Raw genomic sequence first — 17,938 nt, 5'->3', positions numbered from 1 at the left:
CGCATGCTGTATCCTGCAACTCACCATGGGCAATGCCACAACTGGCCCACGAGCACTATTAAAAAGTAGAAACAAGCTGGGAAACATGCAACAGAATCGTAAGGTCCCAACGGCAGTATCAAAAACTGTAAATCATCAAAACCCTCGAGACTCTATCCCATCTGTGAAACACTCACTGTGTCTTTCTCCAAGATATTTTATTCTTTTAAATTTGATTCAGTAAGTGACCTAAAATTAATGTGTAGGAAAATTTTTTTTCTTAAATCCTCTGTTCTCATTTCTGTAAATTTGAAAGATTTTCTTTGGTAAAAATGACTTCAAATGGAACACAGATGACCACTTTGTTTAAGAAGATGCCATTAGTTAAATAAACAAATACTGTGGTTGCGCTCTCATGAAACGTTTTGCTTTTAATTGTAGTCAAATGGCTAACTGTGTCTGGGAGAGAGTTTAGCAACGGGTGTAGTTATTAGCAACTGATCCAAAAAGGTCAGTTCTATATAAAGCAGTTAATCTTAGACTAATCCTTAGCAATTAATAGTCCAGACTAAATGACTCCCCAATTCGGATCTCTCATTATCCTGGCTGCACTTTGAGTTTTCACCAACTTATAATAAATCAAGTGAGGCGGCCAAGCTGAAGATGAACTGCACGCGAGGCACTGAGCGATACATTTTAGCCTCAGACGCAGTTTGTCAAATTAAATATCGCCACTTCCATTGTATAGAATATGACCCTGAGAAATGGAAGCTCTTAAAGCACAGCCTGCTTGCTTGCCAATGGCCCAACACCATCAACACTCGTCAACTCCAGTCAAGTTTTTAAGCAGAAGACTAGGTAGTGAGTCATATTACTCCAACACTTGCTATGCTTCTAATATTTAATACATCAATTTGACATCTAATAATAAAAGGGCCCCGATTTAATCCTATGCCGCACTGTACCATACCACATAACGCTACGTTGATCTATAACTCTTCAACTTAAGCAATATTCTATTATAGGCCCATGCATCCATATGCATGTCACTTGCACATTTCTTAGATCGCCAGTATACCAGTCAACCTTACAATCTGAACTTTAATCAAAGCTCTTTTGATGTTCACCTAAAGAGAGTTCAAAGGCACATTTATTTCAATCCTTAGCAATTGCGATAAGGATTTATATCATAGAGAGACATTAATTCATGGCATAAAGCTCTCTGAGCTGTTTCCATGTGAAAGTCACCATAATAATTCATGTATTTTCTTATATGTTGAGGGGACATTAAATCAGCATTTACTGAACTACTATACATCCTCCACAAACTCATCAAAGCTCTCATTAGAACAATCTTTCCCTCAGTTTTGGCTAAAACCCCCGCACATCAGTGGAGCAGCACGTACAGGATTAACCGCTGATAAAATGCAGTACAGAAGCAAAATACTGCGGATACTGGAAATCTGAAATATAAACCGAAAATGCTGGAAACACTCAGCAGGTCAGGCAGCATGTGTGGAGAGTTTGATGAAAGGTCACCTACTTGAAGCCTTAACTCTGTTTCTCTCTCCACAGATGCTGCCTGACCTGGTGAGCATTTCCTGCATTTTCTGATTAAAAAGCACTACTGTGCTGAAAACTTGGGAATTTGTAACTTTCAGGTTTAAGTGCATCTTTTATAATGTTGTACAACAAACTGGTATGAAACCAAAGATCAATAGAGTGGTGTTAACACTGTTGTTATCCAGCACTTAAATGACATGTGGTTGTAATGTCTGTAAGCTTGTAATGTTTGTAGCTCCACACTGTGGATGTGGACGTATTGTGTACTGCAACTGCAGAGTTATAAAAAACAGAACCAGGCAGATTCCGGAGGCTTCCGACAGAGCTGCCAGCCATGTTAGGAAGCTGTGTATGCTTGTGCTCTGTGAATATATCATATTTGGCGGCGAGATAGGATTTTTCAGATGAATTAAAGCTTAAATTTTGTTGGGGAAGGATTCAACCAGCCGACAGAGAGACTTTGGAAGTTTCTGTCTTTGGAAAAAAGCTACAAAATCCGAGGTAAAATACAGCACACGGTGTGAATAGCTAGAGATTAAAATGGCAGGTGTAATCGGTCATTTGGGGGAATATAGACACAACTGGGAACATTTTAAAGCATATGTGGATCGGCTAGAAATGTATTTTACTGCAATAACATAATCGAAGTTCCAGACAATGCAGTCCAGAACCGGGCTGTGTTGGAACATAAGAAAGCGATCTTCTTATCGGAGGCGGGTCCGGCATTGTATGAAACCCTTGTAAATCTGCTTGTGCCTGACGAGCCAAAGGACACAACGCTTAGAGATTTTAACAAAGCTGGAGCAGCACTATAACCCCAAACCGTTAGAAATTGCTGAAAGCTATCATTTCGGGATTTGGAATCAAAAGATTGATGAAGGCATCAGTGATTACATCGTAGCATTAAAAAAGCCATCGATGCACTGTAATTTTGGAAACTTTCAAAACTGAGCATTACGAGATCGTTTTGTTTGTGGGGTGAAAAATGATGCGATCAGAAGGAAGTTATTGACAACGGATGACTTGACTTTTGAGATTGCTTGTCAGACAGCGAGGTCAATGGGCATGGCCGAACAATATTCCCGAGAATTAAATAATAATTACGCTCGTCAGTCAACCGAGCTAAATCACCTGCAGGTTCAAAGTAAAAGATGGTGGGGGCCCAAAGTCTCAGAAACTGGAAATTCTAACAGAGCATCGAAGTCGTGCTATAGGTGCCTGGGACAACACATTGCTCAAAGTTGTCCAAACATGAAGGCAGAGTGTTTCTTCTGCAGAAAGACTGGGCATCTTGTGAAGGCATGCCGACTGAAGGGTAAACCAGTTTTCAAAGCTATGAGTAGAAATCCCAAGGGACTACATAGCATGGAAGAACAACAACAGTACGAGGAGATGTTAGAGTTACACGTCATCAGGAGCACGAGGTTAACAGACAGCGATTCGGAAAGCATCAAAATCCACATAGATGTTGCGGGATTCAAGATACCAATGGAAATTGACACGGGGGCATCCGTGAGTGTAGTACCGGAGTCACTATATCGTGACAAATTGCATGATTTTCAATTGGAGAAATCCAAGATAAAGTTGCGAGGCTACTCGGGAGAGAAAATTCCTGTGGTAGGTCGTATCACCGTACCGGTGAAATATAAAGATCAATTTCAGAACTTGCCTCTAATAGTAGTGAAAGGAGACAAGCCTACTTTAGTAGGAAGAAATTGGTTGAGTTCACTGAAGCTGGATTGGAGTAAGATTTTCTGTGTGGAAGCGAGATTTTCATCAACGGATGAGGTTATCAAGAAGTACCCGAAGGTGTTCTGTGAAACGGGCAGTTTGATCCAAGGCTTCAAGGTGAATGTCAGGGTACAGAAGGACGCTTGATCAGTTTACTACAAGCCACGTTCCGTACCTTATGCACTCAAGGAGAAAGTTGAGCAAGAACTCAAAAGACTAGAGACTGAGAACATAGAAACATAGAAAATAGGTGCAGGAGTAGGCCATTCGGCACTTCTAGCCTGCACCGCCATTCAATGAGTTCATGGCTGAACATGCAACTTCAGTACCCCATTCCTGCTTTCTCACCATACCCCTTGTAGTAAGGACTTCATCTAACTCCTTTTTGAATATATTTAGTGAATTGGCCTCAACAACTTTCTGTGGTAGAGAATTCCACAGGTTCACCACTCTCTGGGTGAAGAAATTCCTCCTCATCTCGGTCCTAAATGGCTTCCCCCTTATCCTTAGACTGTGTCCCCTGGTTCTGGACTTCCCCAACATTGGGAACATTCTTCCTGCATCTAACCTGTCTAACCCCGTCAGAATTTTAAACGTTTCTATGAGGTCCCCTCTCATTCTTCTGAACTCCAGTGAATACAAGCCCAGTTGATCCAGGGTTTCTTGATAGGTCAGTCCCGCCATCCCGGGAATCAGTCTGGTGAACCTTCGCTGCACTCCCTCAATAGCAAGAATGTCCTTCCTCAGGGTAGGAGACCAAAACTGTACACAATACTCCAGGTGTGGCCTCACCAAGGCCTTGTACAATTGTAGCAACACCTCCCTGCCCTTGTACTCAAATCCCCTCGCTATGAAGGCCAACATGCCATTTGCTTTCTTAACCGCCTGCTGTACCTGCATGCCAACCTTCAATGACTGATGTACCATGACACCCAGGTCTCTTTGCACCTGCCCTTTTCCTAATCTGTCACCATTCAGATAATAGTTATTTGTCACGTTATTTGTAAGATAGATTGATGTAATTGGGCTACACGCATTGCTGTTGTACCTAAGTCCGAGGGTAAGGTAAGATTGTGTGGTGATTATAAAGTAACCGTAAACCAAGTTCTAGAGAGTAATGTCCCCAATACATTGCCGAATATAGAAGATTTGTTCACAACACTGATAGGTGGTCAGATCTTCTCAAAACTGGATCTTACGAATGCCTACTTACAGCTTGAATTAGATGAGGAGTCCAAGTCATGTTTGACTATAAATACTCATTTAGGCCTATATCAATTTAATAGGCTACCGTTTGGAGTGTCTTCTGCCTCTGCCATATTCCAAGGGGTAATGAACCAGATTTTGCAAGGTATTGAAGGGGTAGTATGTTATTTGGATGACATACTAATTTCAGCACCAAATAGGCAAATTCATAACATATTGAATGAAGTCCTCAAATGGCTAGAGAAGCACAGAGTACGAGTGTCTGCTCGTAAGTGTGAGTTATTTAAAAACTCAGTGGAGTACTTAGGATAGAGTAAACAAAGATGCAAGTGCAGAGTTATAATAAACAGAACCAGGCAGATTCCGGAGGCTTCTGACAGAGCTGCCTGCCATGTTAGGAAGCTGTGTGTGCTTGTGCTCTGTGAAAATATCACAGTAGTCATCACGTTACAAATTCTAGAGTTCATAAGAACATAAGAAATAGGAGCAGGAGTAGGCCATTTGGCCCCTCGAGCCTGCTCCACCATTTAATAAGATCATGGCTGATCTGATCCTGGCCTCAACTCCACTTCCCTGCCCGCTCCCCATAACTCTTTACTCCCTTATCGCGCAAAAATCTGCCTATCTCCACCTTAAATATATTCAATGACCCAGCCTCCACAGCTCTCTGGGGTAGAGAATTCCACAGATTTACAACCCTCAGAGAAGAAATTCCTCCTCATCTCAGTTTTAAATGGGCGGCCCCTTATTCTGAGCATAGGGAGGTGTACTGATAATGGACAACGTTCCTCAGGATGAACCTCAAATGAGTTTAGATTCGACACCATGTTTGGAAGGTTCTGTTCGAGAGCATCCCTCTGTACTGCAGCACTTTGCAATTTTTCTCCATTTAAATTATCATTTGGTTTTCTATTTTTTCTGCTAAAGTGGATAACCTCACATTTTCCCAAATTATACTCCATCTGCCAAATCTTTACCCATTCACTTAGCCTGTCTATATTCCTTTGTAGATTTCTTGTGTCCTCCTCACAATTTGCTCTCCCACCCATCTTTGTATCAACAGCAAACTTGGCTACATTACACTCGGTCCCTTCATCCAAGTCATTAATATAGATTGTAAATAGTTGAGGCCCCAGCACCGATCCCTGCGGCACCCCACTAGTTACTGTTTGCCAAACGGAAAATGACCCATTTATCCTGAATCTCTGTTTTCTGTTAGTTAGCCAATCCTCTATCCATGCTAATATATTACCCCCAACCCGTGAACTTTTATCTTGTGCAGTAAACCTTTTATGTGGCACCTTGTCGAATGCCTTCTGGAAATCAAAATACACCACAACCACTGGTTTCCTCTTATTCTCCCTGCTTGTTACCTCCTCAAAGAACTCCAGCAAATTTGTCAAACATGATTTCCCTTTCATGAAACCATGTTGACTCTGCTTGATTGAATCACACTTTACCAAATATCCTGCTACTTCTTCCTTAATAATGGACTCCAGCATTTTCCCAATGACAGATGTTAGTCTAAAGTTTATAATTTCCTGCTTTCTGTCTCCCTCCTTTTTTAAATAGGGACATTACATTTGCAGTTTTCCAATCCGCTGGGACCTCCCCAGAATCCAGGGAATTTTGATAGATTACAACCAATGAATCCATTATCTCTGCAGCCAATTCTTTTAAGACCCTCGGATGTAAGCCATCAGGTCCAGGGGACTTGTCCGCCTTTAGTCCCATTATTTTACCGACTACAGGTTCAGCACCCTGAATCCGGATCCCTCGGGACCGAGGCCGTTCCAAAATCCGGCAAAGCGCAAAAACTGGAACGTCTTTCTGACATCACGAATCCGGAAACACCCGAGCCCAGGTTCAGGTATTTTCAGATTTCGGAACGTCGGGGTGGGGGGCTAGTGCTCGCCAGGCAATGAGGTCGTCGGGGGTGGGGGGGTTGTGGTGGTCGTCGGGGGTGGTGCTCTCACCGGGCAATGAGATCGTCGGAGATGTGGGGGGCGGGGGGGGGAGGGCGGTTGTGGTGGTCATCGGGGGTGGTGCTCTCACCGGGCGATGAGGTCATCGGGCGGGGCCCCGCCACCAAGGAAGAGTTCAGGTGCGGCCCGCCGAGGAGGAGCTGGTCGAACAGGCCCCACCGAGGAGGAGCTGCTCAGGCGGCTCCATCGTGGAGGAGGTGTTCGGGCGGACTGACAAGGAGCCTCGAGGTAAGGGCAGTGGCGGTGAGGCGAGGCCCGAGGTCGGGCAGCGGCGGGATCTCGAGGTCGGCAGGGTCTGGATTCCGGAACATTTTATGGATTCCTTACAAACCTGCCACCAATCGGTCCGGAGTCTGGATTTCGGAACATTCGGGAATTCCGGATTTTGGACAGTCAACTGTGCTACTTTTTAATGATAGTGATGGTATTAAGTTCCTCCCTCCCTACAGCCCCTTGACTATCCATTATTGGGATGTTTTCAGTGTCTTCTACGGTGAAGACCGATACAAAATATTTGTTCAAAGTTTCTGCCATTTCCCTGTTTCCCATTATTAATTGCCCAGTCTCATCCTCTAAGGGAGCAACATTTATTACAGCCACTCTTTTCCTTTTTATGTACCTGTAGAAACTCTTACTATCTGTTTTTATTTTCTGTGCTAGTTTGCTTTCATAATCTATCTTCCCTCTATTATTGTTTTAGTCGTTCTTTGCTGGCTTTTAAAGGTTTTCCAATCCTCTGGCCTCCCACTAGTCTTGGCTACTTTGTATGCCCCGTTTTCACTTTGATACCACCTTTTATTTCCTTAGTTAGCCACGGACGGTTAGCCCTTCTCTTAGTCTTTCCTTCTCATTGGAATATATTTTTGTTGAGAGTTATGAAATATCTCCTTAAATGTCTGTCACTGCTCATCAACCGTCCCACACTTTAATCTATTTCCCCAGTCCACTTGAGCTAACTCTGCCTTCATACCTTTGTGGTCTCCTTTGTTTAAGGTTGAAATGCCACCGTTGTTTGCTGTGCCACCTCAGGTTACATGAGTCACAGCGTCAAGGTGACACTCAAATCTAAGGTTGCATTTGAATCGAAGATCTCATTCACTTAAAAAAAAAAATTAAAAATAAACAATCCTATCCACTGATCACCAATTTAAGTGGGTTAAATGCTCCTTGAACATGTGTTCTAACAGATGAGCATTGAATGCAGACTATATAAACAACATTCTTAAAGCTTCATTCAGTGATCGGATGTTCAGCTTCTCCTTCAACCATCCAGCTTAACATTTCAAAACTCAGTTTATTAATTTGTTCTTCCCTCAAAACCTCAAGCTGCTCCACTACCATGAATTTAGCACAACACAATACTCAGAGTCTTGAAGGACGCTACTTATAAAGTCACTGCGGGTAAAATGGGTTCCTCTGTTAAAAAAATGGCAAGGATCATCATTCCTGGACTTCCCCCAGTTCAAAAGGTGTTAATTGGTCAGTTCTGATGAAGGGCTGTCGACCCGAAACATTAACTCTGTTTTTCTCCACAGATGCTGCCTGACCCGCTGGGATTTCCAGCATTTTCTGTTTTTATTTCAGATTCCAGCATCCGCAGTATTTTGCTTTTGTATTAGTTAGGCTGCGTTTGTGTTTTGTAGCTCCATTAAAGCCATTTGCATCTGTCCTGGAGGGGAGAAATGGCAGCAATAGACAATAAGCTATTTTTAAAAGTGCAATTGGTGCATATTATAAGACATAGCTCAGTGAATCCTGAAAAAAAACAATGCATTAGTGAGCTGCAGGTATCGGAAATGAGCAGGGAGGGCAGTTGAGATGGACAATTTTGAGACAAGTTTCTTTTCTGAACAAGGAGATTGTTGTCAATGACACATTTAATTTTATTGAATGTCCTTTATTACTCTATACCGAAGAGACTATAAAACCTGCCCCTTGGGCTAAGCTCAGTTCAGGATATCTGATAACAAACCACATTGCTTACTTGGACTCTTCCAGCTCATCAGTTCTCTGAATAGCGTCGGTTTCGTAGCGTGTCCGCCAGTGGGTGACCTCGCTGTTTAGTTTGGAAATGAGCCTCTGCAGTTCAGATTTACTCTCCTGCTCCTCCTCGACCTGCTCCTTCAGCAGCTCATTGGCATGCTTGGCACTCGAGACACTTATAGCCATGGTGCTCTTCAACTGAAACAACAAGCAGCAATATTAAGATCAAATACTTACACATAGAAGACCAACATCATATTTTTACAATCCACTGCGGATTCGATTTTTAAAATCACAAGCTTCGAACGTGTAGCTTTTGCCAGAATGACATAGTTTAGTAATGATTTAGGCTCCACAGTATTAGTCTCAATCGAATTGCAGCATCGATTAAACTACCTTCATTGTTTGAAGGAAATGATTTATTGGCAATGTTTAAAAAATGTTGGATGCGAAAAAGAACACCATAGCATAAGGCAATAAAAACTCATGACAATTCAGGGCAGGAATGCCAAGGCTCCACCATCAGCTGGAATGAGGTAGGGCTCCAATACTGTAAGTGCCATTTCTGTGCTTTGTCTCCGTGCTCAGCAAGGGTCTGTGCCAGCAACAGTGCAGAGTCGTGCAATTTCTGCCCTTTTAAGTATTAGCTCTGTTGGCCCTGGCACGTCCAGTTCCCAACTCTTTTACCTCCAACCTGTTAAGCTGCTTAGTAAAGTACATTGGAACGCAGTCCTTTCATTTGTGGGAATTGGATTTAAACTTGGACCAGGCATATGGAATAAAAGTTTGTCTCTCTAAAGAGCTTAATACATTGTTATTAAAAAGAAACGAGTCGTAACCAACACGAGATTTGGCTCCAATTTGCTGCAATAAACATCGTGGGGAAGTTCAGACTTTGGTGCTCTCGCTGCAGAGCTTCAGGCACTGGAGCACAGATTGAGAATTTCGGCACGCACCCTTCCCCCTTATTTTCCATCCATTAAAATTAACGATGGAAAATAATGTGGGGAGCATGCCTTAATTCCTGATACACATTCCTGGCATGCAAAGCGCTGTACCAGAGTGCTAAAAAATTAACATTCACCCCAACGTGTATTAAATCAAAGGGCTTTTCAAATATCAGCAACAGACAACACACTGCTGACTTTGCTTTCCAATCGTTAACCATGGCAAGTAAATTTAATATTGTCGCACCCATTTTATGGGCCCAAAATGGGCGCAATGATAAGCGATTTAGGAGGGCAGAGGCCTGAGCCCAAGCTGCTCAGGAGTTCTGGCCACTGCTAAATTGGTCGTGCACCCGTCGTAGACGACCCAGACAGGTGCCTTAAATAAGGCTCAATGGCCCATTTCAGACCCGTATTATTAGGTTTGTTTGTCCTAGTTGGAACTTGCGATGAGCAAGCTCTGACTGGTGTTTCTGGGTCTTGAGCAGCCTTACCAGCAAACTTTAAAGACACCGCTCCAAGGATATGGCATTTGTAGAGTTGGAAGGAGCAGGAGTGGTCTTCCAGGCTCCACAGCCCTATCATGGGCCGCTGCCAGTCCACCCTTGCCCCCTCCCGGTTACCTGCCCCCACCTCCCCTTGCCCCCTCCCAATTACCTGCCCCACCTCCCCTTGCCCCCTCCCGATTACCTGCCCTCACCTCCCCTTGCCCCCTCCCAATTACCTGCCCTCACCTCCCCTTGCCCCCTCCCAATTACCTGCCCTCACCTCCCCTTGCCCCCTCCCCCTCCCAATTACCTGCCCTCACCTCCCCTTGCCCCCTCCCAATTACCTGCCCTCACCTCCCCTTGCCCCCTCCCAATTACCTGCCCCCACCTCCCCTTGCTCCCTCCCAATTACCTGCCCTCACCTCCCCTTGCCCCCTCCCAATTACCTGCCCCCACCTCCCCTTGCTCACTCCCGATTACCTGCCCTCACCTCCCCTTGCCCCCTCCCAATTACCTGCCCCCACCTCCCCATGCCCCCTCCCGATTACCTGCCCCCACCTTCCCTTGGCCCCTCCCAATTACCTGCCCTCACCTCCCCTTGCCCCCTCCCAATTACCTGCCCCCACCTCCCCTTGCTCCCTCCTGATTACCTGCCCCCACCTCCCCTTGCTCCCTCCTGATTACCTGCCCTCACCTCCCCTTGCCCCCTCCCAATTACCTGCCCCCACCTCCCCATGCCCCCTCCCGATTATCTGCCCCCACCTTCACTTGGCCCCTCCCAATTACCTGCCCTCACCTCCCCTTGCCCCCTCCCAATTACCTGCCCCCACCTCCCCTTGCCCCCTCCCAATTACCTGCCCCCACCTCCGCTTGCTCCCTCCTGATTACGTGCCCCCACCTCCCCTTGCAGACTAACCCACGGGCTTCGGCGCGCGGTGATGTTGTTAAGGTCCTGACAGGCGAGCTGCATCAGGGCGCCCGAAGCGTGCCTGAATTTTTGAACTATGAGGCCCAAGGATGAATTTAGCTCGGTCCTCAGACCTCCCCACTGTGGCGCACCATCGCTGCGCCCTGCTGGAATCGGGCTCAGTTTGGGCGCTAATGAATTCAAGCCCCCGCAACTCAAATATGTAAAAGAAAGTGGCTGGGAGCTTTATTGTTCCTACTGATTTCTGATCACAACTGGGGCAGGCAAGGGCACAAAATTGGGATAGGGATATGTCCCGCCTATTTTCACACCCATCGGTTTTCAATGACGGGTAATAATGCATTCGTCCTTTGATAAGGGCCCGCCCGCGGCCATGCTTTTAGCGACGGCACGGACGGATGTGATGAGGGTGTATTGAATTGATATTCAAATGACTGAACGTCTAAACTCGAAACTTGTGGGGCCTCTTCGGGCACGTGCGCACATCGTATGCACCTGGAGATGTCGCAATTCACGGCCCATTGTCGTCCTTTAACCCATAGCAATGCTGGATGTCTGGGTACCTGTTCAGCTCTGCAGCCAGTGTTGTTATTCTTAAAGCTGGTAAGCCTGGCCAATCATTTGCAATGCTGTGGCACAAAATTTAACTCCCCCATCCCCACTTTCTGGCGGACTCCTATCTAGAGGCTGGGGAGCCTACCAGAAATATTTTAATAATCCAGAGGCCAGAAGTGTGACGCATCTTTAAGGACGCTCTGGGCTGATGTCCTTGAGTGCTTAACATGGCGTAAAAGGTGAACACTGAATAGGAAAAGATAAAATCACGTGCAGGGAAAGAGATTGTCAGCATGGTTAAAGGGGGAGTTTTTAAGGAGGCTTCTGAAGGGAGTTCTGAGGCAAAGTGGTTTGGGGAGAGAATTCCCTGGGGATTGGGATGTGATGACTGTATATTGGCCTCCGAGGGTTGAGTGCAGTACAAGCAGTGATCTAGAGTTAGTAGAATGGAAGGTTTGAGCAGCCTGGAGAGGAACCATGACAACAGTGAAAGCCAGAGAATATGGGCTACAATGCTGTCCCTTTGGGCATGGCTTTCCCGACGGGAGTGAGACCAAGGAATTAAATCTGTTCATCATAGTTTGGGTTTAATCCAATGCAAAGTATGAAGAGATTGAATCAGCATTGGGAGAAAACTCAATGTACAAAGATCAGTACAGATAAGGGTGGATATTCAGTTCATCTAGCTAATTCTGCCATAGAAATCTATATCCTCCAATCACAGCCACTTTCCAAAGAGACTCTATACCATAACTGAGAGATTCAAGTCCTCAGGCAACATAGCTTGAGATATTCTCAATTCATAGCTCACAACTAATCTAATGCCCGCACAGTACTAATTGGACAATATTTCCTTCAAGAGATCATAAGGTGTCCTGAAAAATATCATGTTTGCTCTAAAAATACTGTTTTAAATATAGCACTACCATAGCTAGTGGAATTCCTGTATTTTACATGGAAAACTGATGTACAAAAAAAGGGAAAATATTACAAAAAAATGGTAACCTACAGGGAGAAACAACAAAGAATGTGTTATCTTACCTCATTAGTATCATAAGTCAAGCAGGTTGCTCTGTCTCTATATAATAACATTATGGAATGTGTTAGACACAGTGCAGAAACATCTGCATCTTCCATTGTAGCTGCAACTACTTCTTACCAAAGTAGTAATTTTGGGGTGTTATGTAGAAATGACACTTAGAAATTACGGAGGAGCAATGATCTTAACTCCAGCAGAACTATAGTCTACCTCAGTACTAAGCAGAATCTCACCGACATCTTACTGATTCCACACTTGAGTATTTTCAGACTCCTGGGAACAGAGTGGAAGCACACTGGAAAGAATCATCCAGAAATATAGGAAAAGTTGGTTGTGATCACTGATTTGATCAAGAATAGAGATATAGGACTAAATAGTGGTCTTCAAAAACCTCAGATTACTCATGAACCATAAATTACCTTCGATTCTTCATCAATTTGCCTTTTCAAGTCTTCAACTTGTGATGTCAGAATGATTCTTGACCTGCTAAGTTGGCCGACTTTACTCTCTGCCTCCTCCAGCTGGCGAGTCAAGTCATTATTTTCAGCTGAAACAATAAATATTGTTTAGAATTACAATCAAAAGAACATGAAGTCAACTAATGAACTCTCTCTGCCGTTTGCAGGATTTTCTTTATCCTCTTCGTCTCTAATTTCCTCCATTTATTTGCCTTTTTTCATTTATCTGGGCTTCTCTCAGGTCTTTTCATCATCTTAGCACATTGTTTTGTCCTTTCCATTGCCTCACTGAGGTGGCCTTTTATATCATCTTAACAGTTTCCTATTAAGCAATTTGTAGGTCATTGAACCCATTAATTGGAACCCAGGATTGGAATCTTACATAAGAACATAAGAAAAAGGAGCAGGAGTAGGTCATCTGGCCCCTCGAGCCTGCTCCATCATTTAAGAAGATCATGGCTGATCAAATCTTGGCCTCAACTCCACTTCTCATAACCTTTGACTCCCTTATCCTTCAAAAATCTGTCTATCTCCACCTTAAATATATTCAATGACCCTCTCTGGGTCTACAGCTCTCTGGGATAGAGAATTCCAAAGATTCACAACCCTCTGAGAAGAAATGCTTCCTCATTTCCATTTTAAATGGGTGAGCCCTTATTCTGAGACTATGCCCCCTAGTTCTAGATTCTTTGTGGTTTCTTTCCCCTCTTTTTTCTTTTCCTCTATATTTTCCAACTTTGTTAAATTGCCCGCTCACCTTTTAGTTTTTAGTTCTGATGAGGGGTATATACTGGAAACATTAAATCATCTTTTCGCTTTTCAGACGCTCACTGGCTTGCTGTGTATTTGCAGTATATTCGGGATACATTGGAGGTGAGAACAACATTGTGACATGAAATGAGGTACAACATTTATATGTTTGTGATTTGTAGTTTCATTTCGGATGCATGAATTTCAAGTACAGGTTGAACATCCCTTATCCAGAACCATTCCCGGTCACCGGTGGCGCAAACACAGAACTCTGATATGAACAAATTGAAGTCCTTCCTTGCTGTCGACTCACACAATCGCTGGCCTGACTCCGCGATTCACCGTGCCCCCACCCCCCCCTCCCCCATGATCTCTCTACCGCACTCCAAGCCCCAAGCCAGCCAGCCCCGATATCCCCTTGCCCAGTACCTGTACCATTCAATTTAACGTAACCACCCCTCGTCTGGAAAAATCCCTTATCTAGAACAGGCCAGGTCCCGAAGGTTCCGGATAAGGGATGCTCAACGTGTATTAAAATTGCACCCCAAAGGAAAAAAATACTAGTATTGCTCATTGCTGTTCTTTGATTCCAGGCTGAGGCCAGTGCCAAATATATGCCAGGCCAAGATTCGACGGCAAATGAAACACAGTACACGATGTAAACTGAATACCAAATCCAATAATTCTAGGCCAGGACTTGGCAGAGGATGAGCCCAGATGGAGACTGGGCAGTTAAGTGACACAGCAAGCTGAGAAAAGTCCAATATATTTGGCGTACCGAAGTTGTTGAGATAAAATGAAGAGGTGAGCAGTCAGATTCATAGCTCCTGTACCCACTACCTCTTTTGCATTGTGACACAAAGGTGGTAACAGATACCCAATTTAATATTGCTCCTAAACACCACCAAAGCTATTCGATTTGTTGAAGATAGTGGGGTAGAGTTTCTGTTTGTTTAGGCTGGTAATATCAGTGCAATCCGCAAAATATGGCGGAATGTTAAACGCAAGTGACTTGCGTCCAACACTTACGTTCATGTTTTCTGCGATCTTTTATTCAATTCGCTCAAACCAGGCCCCGCCCACAAAACTGGCCATGCCCCTGATTAAAATTGCGAGATTCTGTAGATTGCACTGACTCGGAAAACTCTTCAAAATGCGCTAATTTTCTTAGACACACAGGCACTAGTGGGCACTTTCTCAATGTTTTTTCATATCAGAAATATAATTATTTACTAAGAAACTTACTAAAATGCAACTATTAAATGGTTCAGACTAGTTCTTTTTTAAAAGTCATTTTCAGTGATTTTAAATCAGGATACTCACAGGTGGAGGAATGGACACTTTTATTTAAAAAATGCTTATTTTTGGTGATAAACCCATTCTCAGCTGTATTAACAAAACTGTAGCAGGTTACCACTCTTAAATATATCAAGGAATACTTTTTACCAGAAAGAAAGAAAAATCAATAATTACGTTCCATTACGCTGCCTGATTGCGCTGGTTCATGGAAGATTTGTGATTATGCAACTGAGTTTTATCGGAAACCTGAAATGTAATCTAACCAGCGCAATTTCAAGTGCAATTTCCCGATTGTGCCCAAAGCGGAAACTCTATCCCAAAATATTTAATAGGCTCAACCAAGCGAAAGCTGGATCTGTTTCTGGTTGGGGCAGACATCATCTCTTACAAAAGGTAGGTACTTCAGAGTTTCAGGTACAGAGTGATCACCTGGACTAGTTTCAACCATCTAGATGCGTCGGTGAAGGATTCCGCGCATGCGCAGAAATTTAAAGGTGCATTGAAAGAAACAGGCTGCGAGAGCAAAGCACAGCTTACAGGGAACACTGGTGAAGAGTGAATATATTGCGATACACAAGGTATCACAATTGTGTGGGACAGGCTGGATGGACTAGAGGGTCTTTATTTGTCGGTTATGTTTGTATAATATTGTGCAGCAAAAGCAAAAAGGACAGACCACTAACTTGTCCAATGAAACGCTGCCCGAACAAAATGAACTCTGTATCTGTGTAATACATACTTCCTTCATCCATACCTGCCAATCTTGTTTTGTTAAGGTTCTGCTCAGTGAGTGACCGCTGCATCTCTTCATTTCTGGAAGTGGCTTCCGACAGCAAGTCTTCCAACTTTCGGATCTGTGCATCGTTGGCCACCTGGTTGGAGAAGAACATCACAAAAGATCAGGGACTGGATAGAGTTAGCTTGCAGCATCTACAGTGGCCAATAACCACCACACAGTGATATTCAAGACAGAGAAGACATGTAAACTGATATTCCTGGTGAATTTCGGCACTAAGGAGAGAAATTTCAGTGCTGAAGGAGGAACACTCTTCCTCCCATATTCTGTGTTCGTACTCCAGGGTCTGGTACAGATGATGATGATGATGACAGTATATCCAAATGCCCAATGACATGTTTGAAATTTTATCTAAAAACAGCACCTTTTTTGCACCTGTGTGAATCTTAATGTTAATGGGTGGAAAATTGATCTTTTCTGACTGGCACTTTCGAAGAATCAGCTATCATTTATCTTCTTGTAGATAATTTAATCTTGTGCATGATATAAAAAAATCTAGCCTTCAAATTATGAAGTGTTAAGGTGCATCACTCGGCTGCATCAGCTCAAACTCAGCCAAGGACCTAGACATGTCGGGTGACAACTCAAGAGTACGTTTCCTGTGTGGCATGATGGGAGCCGAGTCCCAGTTCACTCCTACAGTGTCAATGGTAGAAGGGGAGTAAAGGTGGAGGCAGGGACTTCCTAAATCAGGAGATCCCATTCCAAGGCCTCCATTGGGACCCGATGTACCACAGTGGGGCCAGGGGTGGCTCCGCTGTGGGGCACGGGGGGGGCTCCGCGGTGGGGCACGGGGGGGGCTCCGCGGTGGGGCACGGGGGGGGGGGGCTCCGAGGTGGGGCACGGGGGGGGGGCTCTGCGGTGGGGCACGGGGGGGGGGCTCCGCGGTGGGGCACGGGGGGGGGGCTCCGCGGTGGGGCGGGGCTCCGCGGTGGGGCACGGGGGAGGGGCTGGCTCCGCGGTGGGGCACGGGGCTCCGCGGTGGGGCATGGTGGGGGGGGCTCCGCGATGGGGCACGAGGGGGGGCTCCATTATACTGGACGATCTGCCACTGACAGGGGCTGTGAGGTACTGACCTGAGGTTAGCTGTTAGCAATGAGGCAATTACCAGTTTTAACTTGTTAAACATTGACAAATTTGAATGACATGAAGAAGAGGTTGTCTTGAAGAGGTTTTTTTTTTTTTTTTTTAAGTAGCTCCCTCCCTCCCATATAATAAATGTTTACATTTCAATCTCCTCTTTTTCATTTTCCCTCACACCATATATTTCTTTCACTCTGATTTTCTCTCTTCCTATCCTGAATGATGTGACTCAGAATATGATAGAGTTCCACAGTCACCAAGTGCCCTCTGGTACCTCACCCAAGTGACTATTCTCCATATGTGAACCGAGACAATGAATAGAGGGGCAATTCAACCATGAGGGCATTAAGGCAAGGAGAGGGTGAATCATAACTAGCCCTGTTTACATCCACACACATGCACTTTCTAGCAAAAGTAGCTGAATAGTGATTGGGAGCAGGCACCAATGTTCCCGTTAATTTTTTCTTTGGGTGCGTGGCCCCTTTAAGGGGCATAGCGCGGCCCATTCAAAATACCGCGCCTGCTCGGCTTTTCGCACTAAAAAGCTGGCTGCGCAGGAGGTCCAGAGAGCGGCCGCACAGCTTAAAGGGAACATTGGCAAGCACCCAGGCTGATTTTTTAAACTTTTCCCTCCAGGTCACAAGTGCTGTCCAACTGTTGCCTCCCCCGCCAATCTCCTCGTCCCCCCGACTGGCCAAAATGGTCCAACCCGAGAGTTTCTTGGTTACAAGACTCAGTTTCACACCAGGCAGTCTATTTACCCTGAAGCCATCGGGGAGAGCCCTGAGTCACAAGAGTTTACTTGAACTGCTGTCTTAATATGTGATTTGGAAGGTTTCACTGAACTGCGTGTAGCAAGGAATAATGTTACCTGCATATATGCTACTTAATAAAAAAAAAATTATACCCTGACTTGAAAGTATTAATCTGAAGCTGAAGCTCACATGAGATACAAACCGCTAATCATTTACTCTTGACTTTTATAATGTCCTTTGAACTTTACTATTAGATTACTGACATGGGATGTTAAGCATAAGGCCCATGCTTTCATATGCCTTGGTGAATACATCGACTATATCCAAGCTCATGGTCTACAGGGCTGTAGTAATACCCGCCCTCCTGTATGGATCAGAGGCATGGACGATTTA

The 17,938-nt window shown here is 44.6% G+C and overlaps 1 protein-coding gene and 1 long non-coding RNA gene across 3 annotated transcripts in view; one reads left to right on the top strand and one right to left on the bottom strand.

Annotated features, from left to right (window-relative positions):
* LOC139226633 (myosin-16) overlaps positions 1-17,938 on the bottom strand; it is a 326,697-nt gene that overhangs the window by 70,718 nt on the left and 238,041 nt on the right. Inside the window, exons 9-11 of the mRNA XM_070857530.1 lie at positions 15,666-15,783; positions 12,824-12,951; positions 8,449-8,645 (exon numbers count right to left, since the gene is read on the bottom strand). Coding sequence (XP_070713631.1) covers positions 8,449-8,645; positions 12,824-12,951; positions 15,666-15,783 — 443 coding nt within the window. The remainder of the gene's footprint in view (positions 1-8,448; positions 8,646-12,823; positions 12,952-15,665; positions 15,784-17,938) is intronic.
* Positions 1,843-16,435, top strand: LOC139226636 (uncharacterized). 2 transcript variants are annotated; one of them, XR_011587299.1, is made up of 4 exons: positions 1,843-2,043; positions 13,686-13,764; positions 14,206-14,416; positions 15,688-16,435. It is a non-coding gene; the product is annotated as an uncharacterized lncRNA (long non-coding RNA). The 2 variants fall into 2 exon arrangements; XR_011587298.1 differs by lacking the exon at positions 1,843-2,043 and adding an exon at positions 3,081-3,390.

Source organism: Pristiophorus japonicus, chromosome 16, assembly GCF_044704955.1.
Source record: "Pristiophorus japonicus isolate sPriJap1 chromosome 16, sPriJap1.hap1, whole genome shotgun sequence".
In the NCBI taxonomy this organism is placed as follows: Eukaryota; Metazoa; Chordata; class Chondrichthyes; family Pristiophoridae; genus Pristiophorus; species Pristiophorus japonicus.
This window is presented reverse-complemented; position numbering and strand designations above follow the sequence as displayed.